An 11901-nucleotide genomic window follows, 5' to 3' on the forward strand; every position below is an offset into this window, starting at 1 on the left:
TTTCAGTTTGTTACTTCCAGGTGCATTCCAGATATATGCTTCCAGAAGCATACCACGGGTGCATTCTTTTTTGTCCCGCACCCGTGTAAAAGTAATGGATCATCATTACTCATCACTTCTGGAACGCCTTTTTGATACCATTTCATGATGAAAGAAACGATTGACCTAAGCAAATGTTTGCCACGCCCACTCTAACGTCCCCAAACGGCTAGAACGCTTAAAACTGTCTGCGCCCACATACCATGTACCGATTGCGGTGTACCTACAGCCGGTAGGTGGCTCTTTACAATTTTTCTTTAATGCTTATACATGTATCAGTAACGGGTATCTAATAGTCGAGGCAGTCGACTACATCGTCCTCGTTGTTCAAATCAAAAAAATACCTAACAATGTTTAGAACAAGATGATCTGGAAATGCTACAAATGTTTTTAATATGGAGTGCCTTTACAACACACAAGCGACTTTTATGAAAATCAACCTTTCCTCATGCGATTTTTCAATCAAACATGTTCACATTACTCATTATTTAAGTCTACCACGTTTGTTTTTGTTCTTTATAATTTTACATTTTTTGCACCGTGCAGTTTTTGCACGAGTGCACGTATTCCTCGACCTTCGGAAAATGACCAAGACCAGACAAGCCAAATTCGAAGGCGTGAAGGGTGGCACTCCTGACAGAAGCAGAAGATCTGCGAGGATACCTAAACAAGTGTGGGAAAAACAAGTGCAGAAAACCGTTAAGAATGTAGGGTCAAAGGTTGAGAGGCCTTCATCCTCGGGCTCTTTAGTGCCCACAAGATCGCTATCCACCTTGAGCGTGAGTATGGACTCGGAGGATTCTGCCATGACAAGTGGCTTGAATACCCCAACCCCAACACATGTAGCTCCCTCTCCGCGGAAAAATTCATTTAAGATGGCGAGATCTGCTGACAGCAAGAAACCTGGAATGTCGCAGATCTCGATGAATTCCTCCATAGTCCCAGGAAAATGGGTCATCAAAAAATTAGGTACTTTTGAAGTAGAGCCATCCCGTATCTACAAGATCAAAAAAGATCAAACAAACTATAGTGCCCAGGTAATAACTGGACCCACGCAAAGTGACGACAGTGAAGATGAATATTTGAGTACGAATGCCACATCGGAGGAAGATGAAAACGCCCAGAGCGAAGGCGAGAGGACAGACTCTGAAGATGCGATCACGAGTATGCGCGATAGCCAGATGAGTGTATCCTCCGACTCGAACATAAGGATGCGATTAAACCTACTCCAGAACATCAGGCACATACCTAATTGGGACGAGCTGAGTTCAACCTCGACGATCGGAAAGATTAAAACAAGGAAGGAGGACAATAAGGACCTCGGGAGGTTCCGGGATCCGTTAGCTAGCAACTCCTCCATCAGCTTGGCTGATAGCATACAGCAAACCGAGCCCGATTACGAAGAAGTTTTACCTCCAGACGATCCCGATGGGCAAAGTCCGCCTTCGCTATCGGCCTCAGAGCTGGAGTCTGATGACGACAGCGAATGGGAATTGGAGAGAACGGGGTTGAAATCCAGTGTTATACCTACCTTTACCGAATTTTCGTCTGGCTCGTGGTCTTCCCAGACTTCTACTCACGTTCGTTCCCATGTGACTTTTCCAATTGATCAAATTGTCCAGAGCTATTTGAATGGACTGATCGAAAAAGTGGTGCACAAGTTCGAAAATCCTGTCTATGTTCTGTCCAAAAGCCTGGACAAGAGTAAGCTCCTGGATCGGCTTTTGAAGGAAGTTGACGATAATACCTGGGAAAGGTACGAAAACGAATTGCTAACCAAGCGTCTGACCGAGCACCACTTGCGCCGGTTTAAATATTCCCTGGTAACGCCGAGCAAAGGCTTCTCGATCAACGAGGCCCATCAAAGGCGTTATATGGGTGCCCTGTACGAGTTGGACCTCTGGCTGCAACGGGAACGGGAGGCTGAGGAAATTTTCGTGGCGGAGAGGGATAGTCTTCTCGGAAAATTGGAGCAGTTGCAGGCGGAGGACAGTGAGAGGGTCGAGGAGATGGAGCAGATTATAAGGAAAACCATTTTCTGCCAGCCCCAAACCTCAGATCGCCTTAAATTCGTAAGCATTTTTAAAGGAAGATATTTTCTCGAAAACTGGTTCCACTTTTTTGGATTCATCGATACATATTGACGAGACCAATACATTTCTTCTAAAATGTGTTTTTCAGCATGAAAACATTGGACCCCATTCGGCTAAGGAATCTAAATTTGAAACTCTCTTTTATAGTTTCCCAGACATCAGCGCTCATATAGACGATCATTTTAGGTTTAAAGTTGGGTTTTTAGGTTCATCGATAGGTATATGAAATGTTTATTTCAACTGTAGAATTCTTGGGCGTCAGAGTGGGCACGGCATTGACCCCTTAGCAAATATGTGATGCGTACCAAGATAATGAATTTAAATCTGAAATCTCCGCTCTCTAGCTCTTGTAGGTTCAGAGATTACAGCGTGCACATGGACAGGCGTACATGGCTATAATACATACTTTTCCCCGAATGCACCCTTTTACTTAACGAGTAACGGGTACAATTAAAAATGTTATTAATTTTTTTAATAACTCATTAAATAGGTAACTGAGACCGCATTACGTCAAATGAGAAAAAAGCGTGATCTTATGTCCGAAACTCGTCTTGCTTTGATTATTAAGCAGCACAACAATGCCTACATTAAACAGGTAAGAGGTACTATAAAAGCATTTTGGATAATCTAATGATCCTTGCTATAGAAAATAGACGAAACAGAGACCATTTCTGGAGAAGTGAAATTGGACACGTATCTCTCAACTGAAACCGACGTTCAGCAGTTGACGAACACCCTAACTAGTGAGTATAAAACAAAACATACTCGTATATCCCACTACTGTGAGCTGCGATAATTAAAGTATTTACTATAAATCTAATCGTCTGTGTTGGCTTAATGCAGACAGGAATGCAGAGCTGCACCGAATGTATGCTCTGATAAAATCCAAAATTCATACTACTTCCCATCTGAGATGTTGCCGAAAGTTGCTGAGTCGCAAATTTCGGGTAGCCAAAGCAGAGCTGCGTAAGAAACAGCAACAACATTTGGCACTGCGGGACCACTTATACACCTGTAACCTAAAGCACAACAAACTTCTCGCCAAAATCAACGAAGTCCGACAAAAAGCTGGGATTATGTGCTATCCAAAGTTACTAGCGGACTTCGATCTAACAGTGAACCTCATTCTGGTGAAGCGGGATCGGGTGCAAGAATTGAAGGAGCAACACGACGATCTGCTCAGAAAAATTGACAAACTTGAATCTACGCTTAGAACGAGCACTGGTTCCTCTGACTAGGTATATTCGTAAGGCACGACTGCTTGCCCAAAGGGATAGCTATCAATAAATTATACAAAAAAACAACAAAACTTTACTTCATTTCTCGACAATATTTATGCCTGTGTTCCCAAAAGCAACCAAATTAGTTGTCAAAATTTCGAAAAAATAAACAATATATTTGTATACGTTAAGTTATTCAAAATTTGTGTTAGCTATCTCCATCCAATGGCTTTCCTCCTTTTCCGATTGGCGCTGGTGGCTGGCGCCGTCTATGGCACCCAAGAGCTGGGCATTTGGGAAAGAGCCGACCACACGCAGGAGCTGTTCGAAGGCGCCAAACGGGAGGTGAGTCCCTTTGCCGAGGACCTGATGGGCCGGTTCTGCTGCTGGCGGTGCGAGAAGTGCGACCCCGACGTGGAGGTCAAGCCGTGGCAGGAGTCCATGGTGGATGCCTGGAACGAGACGGTCAAGAAGACCTTTACCGCCCTGGGTGTCACAGTGCCCTTGTACTACAACCGCTTCTCGGACGACTTGCAGCAGGGCATCGACGACTTGGTAAACAACAGTGAAGATGCAGTGACCGACCCTGGGCTTGGCTCGAAATAGTAGTACTGCATCGGACTGCCGTTCAGGCTAAGATTTTAAGCGAAAAACACGGCAATGTTCGAGAGAAGGTAAACAAATCAGAGTTTCATAGCTAACTACTTTAATCCTGGCAGAATAAAGTGTACACTGAAAAAATCATTGATGAAGCAAATAAACTAGGAGAATGTTCATGCGGAATTCTAACTATAGCCAGACAGAACATTGCGTGAAGTGGAATTGGTGATGCGAGCATGGGCTCCCAGGGCACTAGTAGAGGAACATTGTACCATTTTGCTTTTAAAATCTAGTCGCCAGAGGTTCTGATTTCGGTTCGCCTTAAAGTTGATTTGAAATATTTTTAAATGGCTAGAATGGGTTAAATGCGGGCTCTAGGCGGACCTTAGCGAGTTGCGCTAAAACTAATTTTATTATATTGAATTCGAAATTCTTTAAAATATAAAAATTTATATTCCTAATATTATAAGATAATATGTAAAAAAGCCCCAAAGCTATAATTTAATTCGAAATTCAGAACTTATTTAAAAATGTTATATCCAAGCTTGGAAAGGTATATGTTTAAAAACACGAAAGATATATATATTTTTTAATTTTTTCCCCGATAGTTCCTATGGGAGCTATAGGATATAGTTGTCCGATCCGGCTGGTTCCGACTTTTATACTACCTGAAATAGAAAGAAGGCTTTTGGGAACGTCTCAGCCCGATAGCTTTAAAACTGAGAGACTAGTTTGCGTAGAAACAGACGGACATGGCTAGATCGACTCGTCTTGTGACGCTTATCAAGAATACATATACTTTATGGGGTCGGAAACGTCTCCTTCACTGCGTTGCAATCTTCTGACTGAAATCATTATGCCCTCTGCAAGGGTTTAAAAATTAAAATAAGTCAACTCACCTCGTGATTCTGTTTAAAAAACGCATACTTCACTTCTTTCCGTTTGTTACATACTCTTCCCCGCATACAATATACCCCTTTTCATACATTCGAGAACTAGGTATACCTATGTATATTTATTTAGATACATAGCATATTTGAGGTTAGAATGTTCGTAGTCTACTTATTTTTGCTAACCCTATTTCGGGACTCGAGGCGTTGAGGGCTGCCCGTTCGGATGGTAGAGTCTTTGGAGCCCGGAAGCTATCATGGGTGACACTGAACTAGAACTAGAGTTGCTGAAGCCGCCAGCGGCAGCATCAGGTGGCGCAGGAGCCTGTTTAGACTCCTTGCCCTCCAGATCGGCCATCATGCCCGGCTGACAGTGGCGAAGGGAGGGCAGCATTAGTCCCCGGCTCGTACTCGGCATGGGTGGAGGCTCCTGGCTGCACTTTCCCTTCAGCTCGTCGGTCCGGTCCAGCTGCGTCATCTTCAGATCCTCGACACTTACGTTGGAATGGTTCGCCAGCGTGGCGAATCGTTTGGCCTCCACCAGTTTGTCCCTCGCCAAAGCTAAAGCAATAATATAATATAACATTTGCCTTTACTCTCGGGGTTCAACTTACTGTAAGCCAGGTCTAGGATAACGCCACGTACCTCCGGCTCTGCCTCCACTTGAAGGTCCCTAACCAGATTCTTCACAAACTGCATATCTGTACGGATATCCAAGTTGCGCTCGCTGAGCTTTCGTTTCCTGTCCATCGTTAAAGAAAATAGTTTTCAGTTTCCCTCGAGTGATATGACATTTTGCCTTGGCCAACTTGATTGGCTAAAGATTTTTTAGGGCTGCAAGTTAGAGGGTGGGAACTCTGGCTTATTGGTATTTTCATGGAGACATGCCCAAGAATATTTATTTACTGCAATAAATCGTATATATATTAAATGATTTCAAGTTTACTTATTTATTCCCTTAATATATAAAGGTTTGCTTGCAAATGCCTAGTAACTAATCTGTTGAATTGCTGATTAGTTTAAGTTTAACAGAATGTTTTGTCCCATAATGGTGCAATATTATAGTGTTACCATGGTAAAAAAAAGAAACTAAAATATACTTTTTTGTTTGATTTTAGAGCGAATAATGATTGCTGGGGATAAAAAGGCTAAAGGGTTGCCATAGCCTTTGCATGAATAAGAAGACCACCCAAAGGTTGTTAGCCTCCTAAAAGGCTTGAAAATTGAGTTCGTGTGGAACAGCTGATAAACAGCTGACCACAATTCAGGAATTCAATAATTTAGGGAATTATTTCGATCGCAAAATAAATGGTTGGTTGAACATTTTTACGATGTAGCCAAAAACTTGTTTAAAGAAAAAAAGTGTTGTTCTTAGTTGCTTTTTTAATTTACACCTGACCTTTTTAAACCACCAGTGGTAAGAAGGTCTCCTTTCAGTTTAGACAGAAGAACACAAGTAGGGTAACGCCCATGGAGATGAGGCTTAAATTTCTAAAGATATGCTCTGCTGGATTGCGGTTATCTGGACCAAACCAGGCATAATAAGCAAACTGTACCAATTTGGAGAGCTCATTTAAGCCAGTTAGGTGAACAGTTGTACGAGCAGAGGCTGAACTTGCAACTGGCATTCGAAAAGGATCCGTTTTTTGGGTCCCTTCGGTAGCTATCATGGATTCGTCCAATTTCAAATCCGTGGCGGTGAGAGTTCTGATGTTCTTGTCTTCTCCAACCTTAAGTTCGGGACCCAGGATACCACCATCCAATGCACCATCAAAGAGACCAGTGACTGTATAAAATAATATAAATTAAAATCTATATATTTAAATTAGTGAGGAGATCCTGACCTTTTGTTTCCTTTTTAGACTCACCCACTGGCATGCCAGATCTTTGCGTCGTACTCGAATTGGGAACGGTTTTGGCAGGCAGAGTTTCGTTCATGCCTGTGGAGTCATCTAGGTCCACGGAGTCAATGAGGGAAATAAGTTCATCGATATCGAAATCATTTGAACTGGAAGTGTCGCCTTCTTTAGTGTGGGAATTCGTGTGCTGGTTCTTATTGCTCTGCTTTGGTGTGTCTACTGGCTTGAAATCCGAATTATGGGTCAGCGAATGCTCGTAAAAATGGAAAGTCGTCGGTGGAGTTGCTAGGGGCTTTCTGCTGATTTTCCAAGCAGAAAGCCAGGCGGCGTCTGAAGGCAGCGAATGGGATCCGATTCCCGTCGAGTCGAAATTTCTTACACTGAAACTACCCCCTTTCCCAGGAAGGCTTTGTATGGCTCCAGTTCCCAAAGGAACTTTAGGCTTCATAGGGACATTCCATCCAATGGGCAAAGCAGGGACCGACGAGGCTATCTTTCCGCCCTTGAAAATGTTTAACCCCCACTTGGCATGAACAGCATCCAAGGATATAGCTAACATCAGGAGCCCCGCCATTAGTAGGCTGGCTCTGAGACGTCTCTGATACAATGGCATCTTCAATTCAATCTAGGTAGATGATAACCGAATGCTGTTATTGCAATCTTCTCTCTGGAAGTAAGAAACTTTTTCACAAAATTATTTTGAAAAAATCGAACTAGCTTTCCGTTCAGTTCCGAAAATAAGTTTCACATGTGAATCAGCTTGTGAATAACGATAACAATTCAGCTTGCACGAGTGAAGAACAAGTGACACTCCATGTAGATATTTTTATGGGACGTCCGCTTTTTCACAAGTGAAAATAAAAATGAAAATATTTCGAAGTCACTCCGGATTTCATTTGTTCCTTATGCACTAACTACACTTTAGTGAAATTGGGAAATGGAGATCTGTAACCAGCAAAGCGATATTTTAATGCGCCACCTACCGGCTATTTCAGTAGATGCTATATGGGCGGCAGACAGATTTAAGCGTTTAAGCCGTTTGTGGGCGTTAGAGTGGGCGTGATCCTATCATAATAATCATATTAACTGTAGACGATACAGATTTTCGCGGATTGTGGGCGTTAGGGTGGACGTGGCACCCCGCTGAAACAAACTTGCGCTGCGCAGGATGCCCAGGAATCTGCATGCCAAGTCTTCCCTCTTCTAGCTCTTATAGTTTTCAAGATCTCAGCATTCATATGGACAGACAGACAGAGGAACATATCTAGAACGACCCGGCTATTGATCCTGATGAAGAATATATATACCTTATGGGGTCGGAAACGCTTTCTTCTACCTGTTAAATACTTTCCGACGAATCTAGTATACACTTTTACTCTAGGATTAACGGGTATAAACAAATATACTTTCTAAAATGTTCTCATTCGATACTCTTCAATAAAATAATCCTTTAATGCGAGAAGCTGAAATATTTGACTGCAGCGGGCAGAATGAGAACATTTAAAAAAGTGTATATATTTAGCTATGTAAATTAAAAAGAATTATTCGTCACAAAGGGCGATATCAGAACTTTTTTATGTTGAGGGTGCGTGATCACGCTGATAAAGTTTTAAAATTTAAGTAAATTGTTCGCAGGAAATTCTTAGGAATATTTTAGTCCCATTTTACTTGATTTGTTATTTCTTTTTATCAATAAAGTGGTTTGACTGGATTAAGCTCCAAAAGTATACTAGAAACTCACCTTTATACTGCACAGGAACAAATTAAGGTTCCTTAATGAAACACGATTTTTTCTAGGAGGAAAGGCAAAAGTACAACCAGACTGGCAGGGAGTCCGACTTAAACTGAAATTCCATACACAGGCGGCGTAATTTGTGCAAAATCCGCGCTGAAAAACAGTGAAAATTAAATTTTTTTCTTAATTGTCGATTCTTGAATGACGTTGACGAAAAGGTATCGACCCAAAAGACGTATTGCTAATGTGCTTCAAAGCGGGCTGCGGCGCTCTGCGTATGTTGGTCGCTCAGGGTAGTGGATTTGAGTTCCAGGTTCGAGTCCACCCTGAGGCTGGATTCGACTAAAAAAAAACTTAAAACTTCAATCGGCATTTTACCTCTCATTTACCTTTTCATTGATGCCAAGAGTTAAACGAAGTAAGTTTAAGTTACGAGTATATTTCATTTTTATTTTGTGTAAATACTTTTGACCACCCTTTATTTACTGCTGTACCCTTTGCCTATTTCTTTTAATATAATATTTTGGTTATCTTTTTTAATACTTTTTGTTTGTATTTTATATTTATTTACATATACATTTATTTAGCCGAACATTTTTGTATATTTGGTCCATATACAAAAATGTTCGGCTAAATAAGGACTTTAGGAATTAATTGTTCCTATAGTTATATTTTTGTGTGTAAATTACATATCAAAGGTTTTAAAAGAATAAACGATATCTAATAACAATAACAACGTGAATTCACTTTGAATCGAACCGTAATATGACTGGAGAGAACGATTTTTCATTATATTTTGGTTAATATGGTGAGCGCTTTCCATATAACTGTACAAAGATCCTCAGATATTTATCTCTGTGGACGGCAGTCCACATTGCAAAAACTAAAAGAATTGCATACCAAGACTTAATTAACGTGGAAGAAAAAGTGGTGAAAGTGTAAATTAAAACTTGGAAATTTGATCTGTTGGGGATAATTACCCCCCGCTATTAACCTAGTTGTATTCTCAATCAAAATACGCGTCGAATGTCACCTCAAAATCGGATGCTCTGTTTAAGAGTAATACGCAAACCAGATTTTCGGGGTTCTCCCAAAATGAAAATTATATTTTGTTTGTAAGTTTGTCCCTAAACATTATTTTAGAGTCTTGAAAATTCTAGACAATGTTAAAGAGCTTAATATAAGAAACATTAGTTCTACCACATTTGGAAAAACTATCTATTTTGGAACAAAAAACAGCTATAAAAAGTTAAATTTTGTATATCCTTAACTTGTGAAATACCAAAGCTACCTGCTTGTGCTTTACGTCGTTAGAAAGGCATTTTAAAATAATTTTGAGATTTTGGTTATTAATCAACAAAAACGGCCATATTTACCAGCTAGAGTATTTTACACCGCCTAAGCATTGACCTTTTTTTTGTGCAAATTATTTTGCTTAGAAATATTGTGAATGATGATTATGCGTCACTAGGGCCAATATCAGAAGCACCAATAAGCCACCAGAGTAAAAGTTATTATGGTGACGATGCCACTTTTTTTTTGTAAAGACATTCCATGCCGCAGCATCGTCAAAAAATGCCATTTTTAACTTTTATTTATATAAAATGATTCACGTCACGTATGACAAAAACCATAATTTGAAAAGTATTATGCATCATCTTGTAATAAAAATAAACTATTTAGTTTGTGGTATTGGTTTTATTCATATTCGTTTTATACAGCAATCGTCTGAAGACAAAATATCCTTTAATTCTTCAAGAAACTGAAACAGCAAGAAGATTAGCCATTTCAGTCATTTCCTTTTTCATGGGAAGACAATGAATACATGCGAGTTTTTGATTTTTGCTTTCCGAACAGAATTGGATGTGGGGATGTTTTGCATAATATGTTGTCACTAAATATCAAAAAGAATTGTCAAAAAAGTTTAGGTTCCATTGCGTTAGTAATAACTTATACATATATGAAAGAAGTAAATAAACCAATCCTAACAACTTATACCCAATTTTGTTCCCCACTGTTTGATGTGTTGTGGGCGGGTCTCAACCTTCTTATCCTTATTCTTATAATCAGTATCGAAACCAAAAGCTTGACTCCTCAGCAATATCCATATTTTTTTGTAACAGAATGACATTCTAAGATCTCACAAGAAAGGAAGTTAACTTCGGCAAGCCAAAATTTTAAATGTTTATACGTTCTGGAAAAAAAAAATTTTAGCATGACAACTGTGGCTACCACAGTTTTTGACGGTTTGTGGGCGCTAGAGTGGGTGTGGGAGTGACAAATACATTCCAGTTATAATTTTTTTTCCATCTAAAAACAGTAGGCGCTACAGATTTTTGCGGATTTTGGGCGTTAGCGTGGGCGTGGCACCCTGCTGAACTTGCGCTACGTAGGAATCCCAGGAATCTACATTCCAAGCCTGACTGTTCTAGATCTTATAGTTTTCGAGCTCTTAGCGTTCATACGGACGAACGGACAGACGGACATGGTTAGATCGATTAGGCAAGTGATCCTTATCAAGAATATATATACTTTGGAAACGCTTCTTTCTTCCGACGAATCATATATCCCCTTTTCTTTATGAGTAACGGGTATAAAAATTATTTCATAATATCTGTGACCGTTTTTTTAGCAGCTGTATGTTAGAGTTGACCGATTCTTATTAAATTTAATTCGAAATTCTAAAAAATATAGAATAAAAATTATTTCCAAAATTAAAAGATAATATGTCAGAAAACACCGAACCTATAATTTGTTTCATATTATTTACCCAACAATTTTCTGAACTTTGACAGCTATATAATATAGTCGTTATGAAAAGGAATTAAATGTTATTTCCAAGCGCAGGAGCTTATATGTTCAAAAACACAAAAGTTATCATTTAAACAAGAAAGGAAGTTAACTTCGGCAAGCCGAAGTTTGTATACCGTTGCAGTTATAAAAAATAATCAACTTTAGTAACACCATGTGAAATTTTTAAGGATATGGCAAAAAGCCCCAAAGCTATAATTTGTTTCATATTTGTCCGATTTTAATAAAATTTAATTTGAAATCAGAACTAATTAAAAAATGTTATTTTCCAGCTTAGAAGGTTATATGTTAAAAAACACCAAAAATATAATTTTTATTTCGGATAATCTTCCGATCGTTCCTATTGCAGCTATAGTCGTCCGATTTTGATAAAATTCCATTCGAAATTCAAAACCAAATAAAAAATATTATTTCCATGCGTAGGAGGTTAAACGAAGATATAATTTTTATACCCTTGCAGAGGGTATAATTATTTCAGTCAGAAGCTTGCAACACAGTGAAGGAGACGTTTCCGACCCCATAACCGGGAGAACAAGTTGGCGTTGTTGCTTCTAAATCTCTTAAACGATAACTTTCAGTAATCACAGAGATAACAAGGAAGAACGCTATAGTCGAGTTCCTCGACTTTCAGGAACCCATTACTCAGCTTGACGG

The 11901-nt window shown here is 39.7% G+C and overlaps 4 protein-coding genes across 5 annotated transcripts; 2 read left to right on the forward strand and 2 right to left on the reverse strand.

Annotated features, from left to right (window-relative positions):
- The first annotated feature begins 507 nt into the window (after positions 1 to 507).
- LOC108033247 (uncharacterized) lies at positions 508 to 3370 on the forward strand. The gene is made up of 4 exons (XM_017107513.3): positions 508 to 2111; positions 2623 to 2727; positions 2779 to 2875; positions 2976 to 3370. Exons 1-4 carry the CDS (start codon positions 624 to 626, stop codon positions 3368 to 3370), a joined length of 2085 nt encoding a protein of 694 aa, XP_016963002.1. The 5' UTR covers positions 508 to 623.
- Positions 3371 to 3557: 187 nt separating this feature from the next.
- On the forward strand, positions 3558 to 4096 carry LOC108033396 (uncharacterized). Its single transcript, XM_017107714.3, has one exon. It carries the CDS (start codon positions 3578 to 3580, stop codon positions 3956 to 3958), a length of 381 nt encoding a protein of 126 aa, XP_016963203.1. The 5' UTR covers positions 3558 to 3577; the 3' UTR covers positions 3959 to 4096.
- An 856-nt stretch (positions 4097 to 4952) lies between these two features.
- Positions 4953 to 5653, reverse strand: LOC108033587 (uncharacterized). Its single transcript, XM_017107933.3, has 2 exons — positions 5457 to 5653; positions 4953 to 5403 (listed from the first exon to the last, which is right to left on the reverse strand). The coding sequence occupies exons 1-2, from the start codon at positions 5590 to 5592 to the stop codon at positions 5030 to 5032; spliced, it is 510 nt and encodes a 169-aa protein (XP_016963422.1). The 5' UTR covers positions 5593 to 5653; the 3' UTR covers positions 4953 to 5029.
- Positions 5654 to 5761: 108 nt separating this feature from the next.
- Positions 5762 to 8571, reverse strand: LOC108033452 (uncharacterized). Of its 2 annotated transcripts, none has more exons than XM_017107786.2 (3): positions 8443 to 8571; positions 6711 to 7382; positions 5762 to 6628 (listed from the first exon to the last, which is right to left on the reverse strand). In XM_017107786.2, exons 2-3 carry the CDS (start codon positions 7312 to 7314, stop codon positions 6276 to 6278), a joined length of 957 nt encoding a protein of 318 aa, XP_016963275.1. In that variant the 5' UTR covers positions 7315 to 7382; positions 8443 to 8571; the 3' UTR covers positions 5762 to 6275. The 2 variants fall into 2 exon arrangements, with proteins under 2 accessions (XP_016963275.1, XP_016963273.1); XM_017107784.2 differs by having other exon boundaries at positions 6687 to 7382; positions 8443 to 8569.
- Positions 8572 to 11901: the final 3330 nt, after the last annotated feature.

The sequence above is a fragment of the Drosophila biarmipes genome, chromosome 2L, assembly GCF_025231255.1.
Source record: "Drosophila biarmipes strain raj3 chromosome 2L, RU_DBia_V1.1, whole genome shotgun sequence".
NCBI lineage: Eukaryota > Metazoa > Arthropoda > Insecta > Diptera > Drosophilidae > Drosophila > Drosophila biarmipes.

Excerpts from the sequence above, each read along its gene's own strand:
- LOC108033396 (XM_017107714.3), top strand. The coding sequence starts at position 3,578 with ATGGCTTTCCTCCTTTTCCGATTGGCGCTGGTGGCTGGCGCCGTCTAT.
- LOC108033452 (XM_017107784.2), bottom strand. The coding sequence starts at position 7,314 with ATGCCATTGTATCAGAGACGTCTCAGAGCCAGCCTACTAATGGCGGGG. Across the intron at positions 6,629-6,686 it reads GTCTAAAAAGGAAACAAAAG|TCACTGGTCTCTTTGATGGT; the intron begins GTCAGGATCTCC and ends TATTTTATACAG.
- LOC108033587 (XM_017107933.3), bottom strand. The coding sequence starts at position 5,592 with ATGGACAGGAAACGAAAGCTCAGCGAGCGCAACTTGGATATCCGTACA. Across the intron at positions 5,404-5,456 it reads TATCCTAGACCTGGCTTACA|CTTTGGCGAGGGACAAACTG; the intron begins GTAAGTTGAACC and ends TTATTGCTTTAG.
- LOC108033247 (XM_017107513.3), top strand. The coding sequence starts at position 624 with ATGACCAAGACCAGACAAGCCAAATTCGAAGGCGTGAAGGGTGGCACT. Across the intron at positions 2,728-2,778 it reads ACAATGCCTACATTAAACAG|AAAATAGACGAAACAGAGAC; the intron begins GTAAGAGGTACT and ends TCCTTGCTATAG. Across the intron at positions 2,876-2,975 it reads GTTGACGAACACCCTAACTA|ACAGGAATGCAGAGCTGCAC; the intron begins GTGAGTATAAAA and ends GGCTTAATGCAG.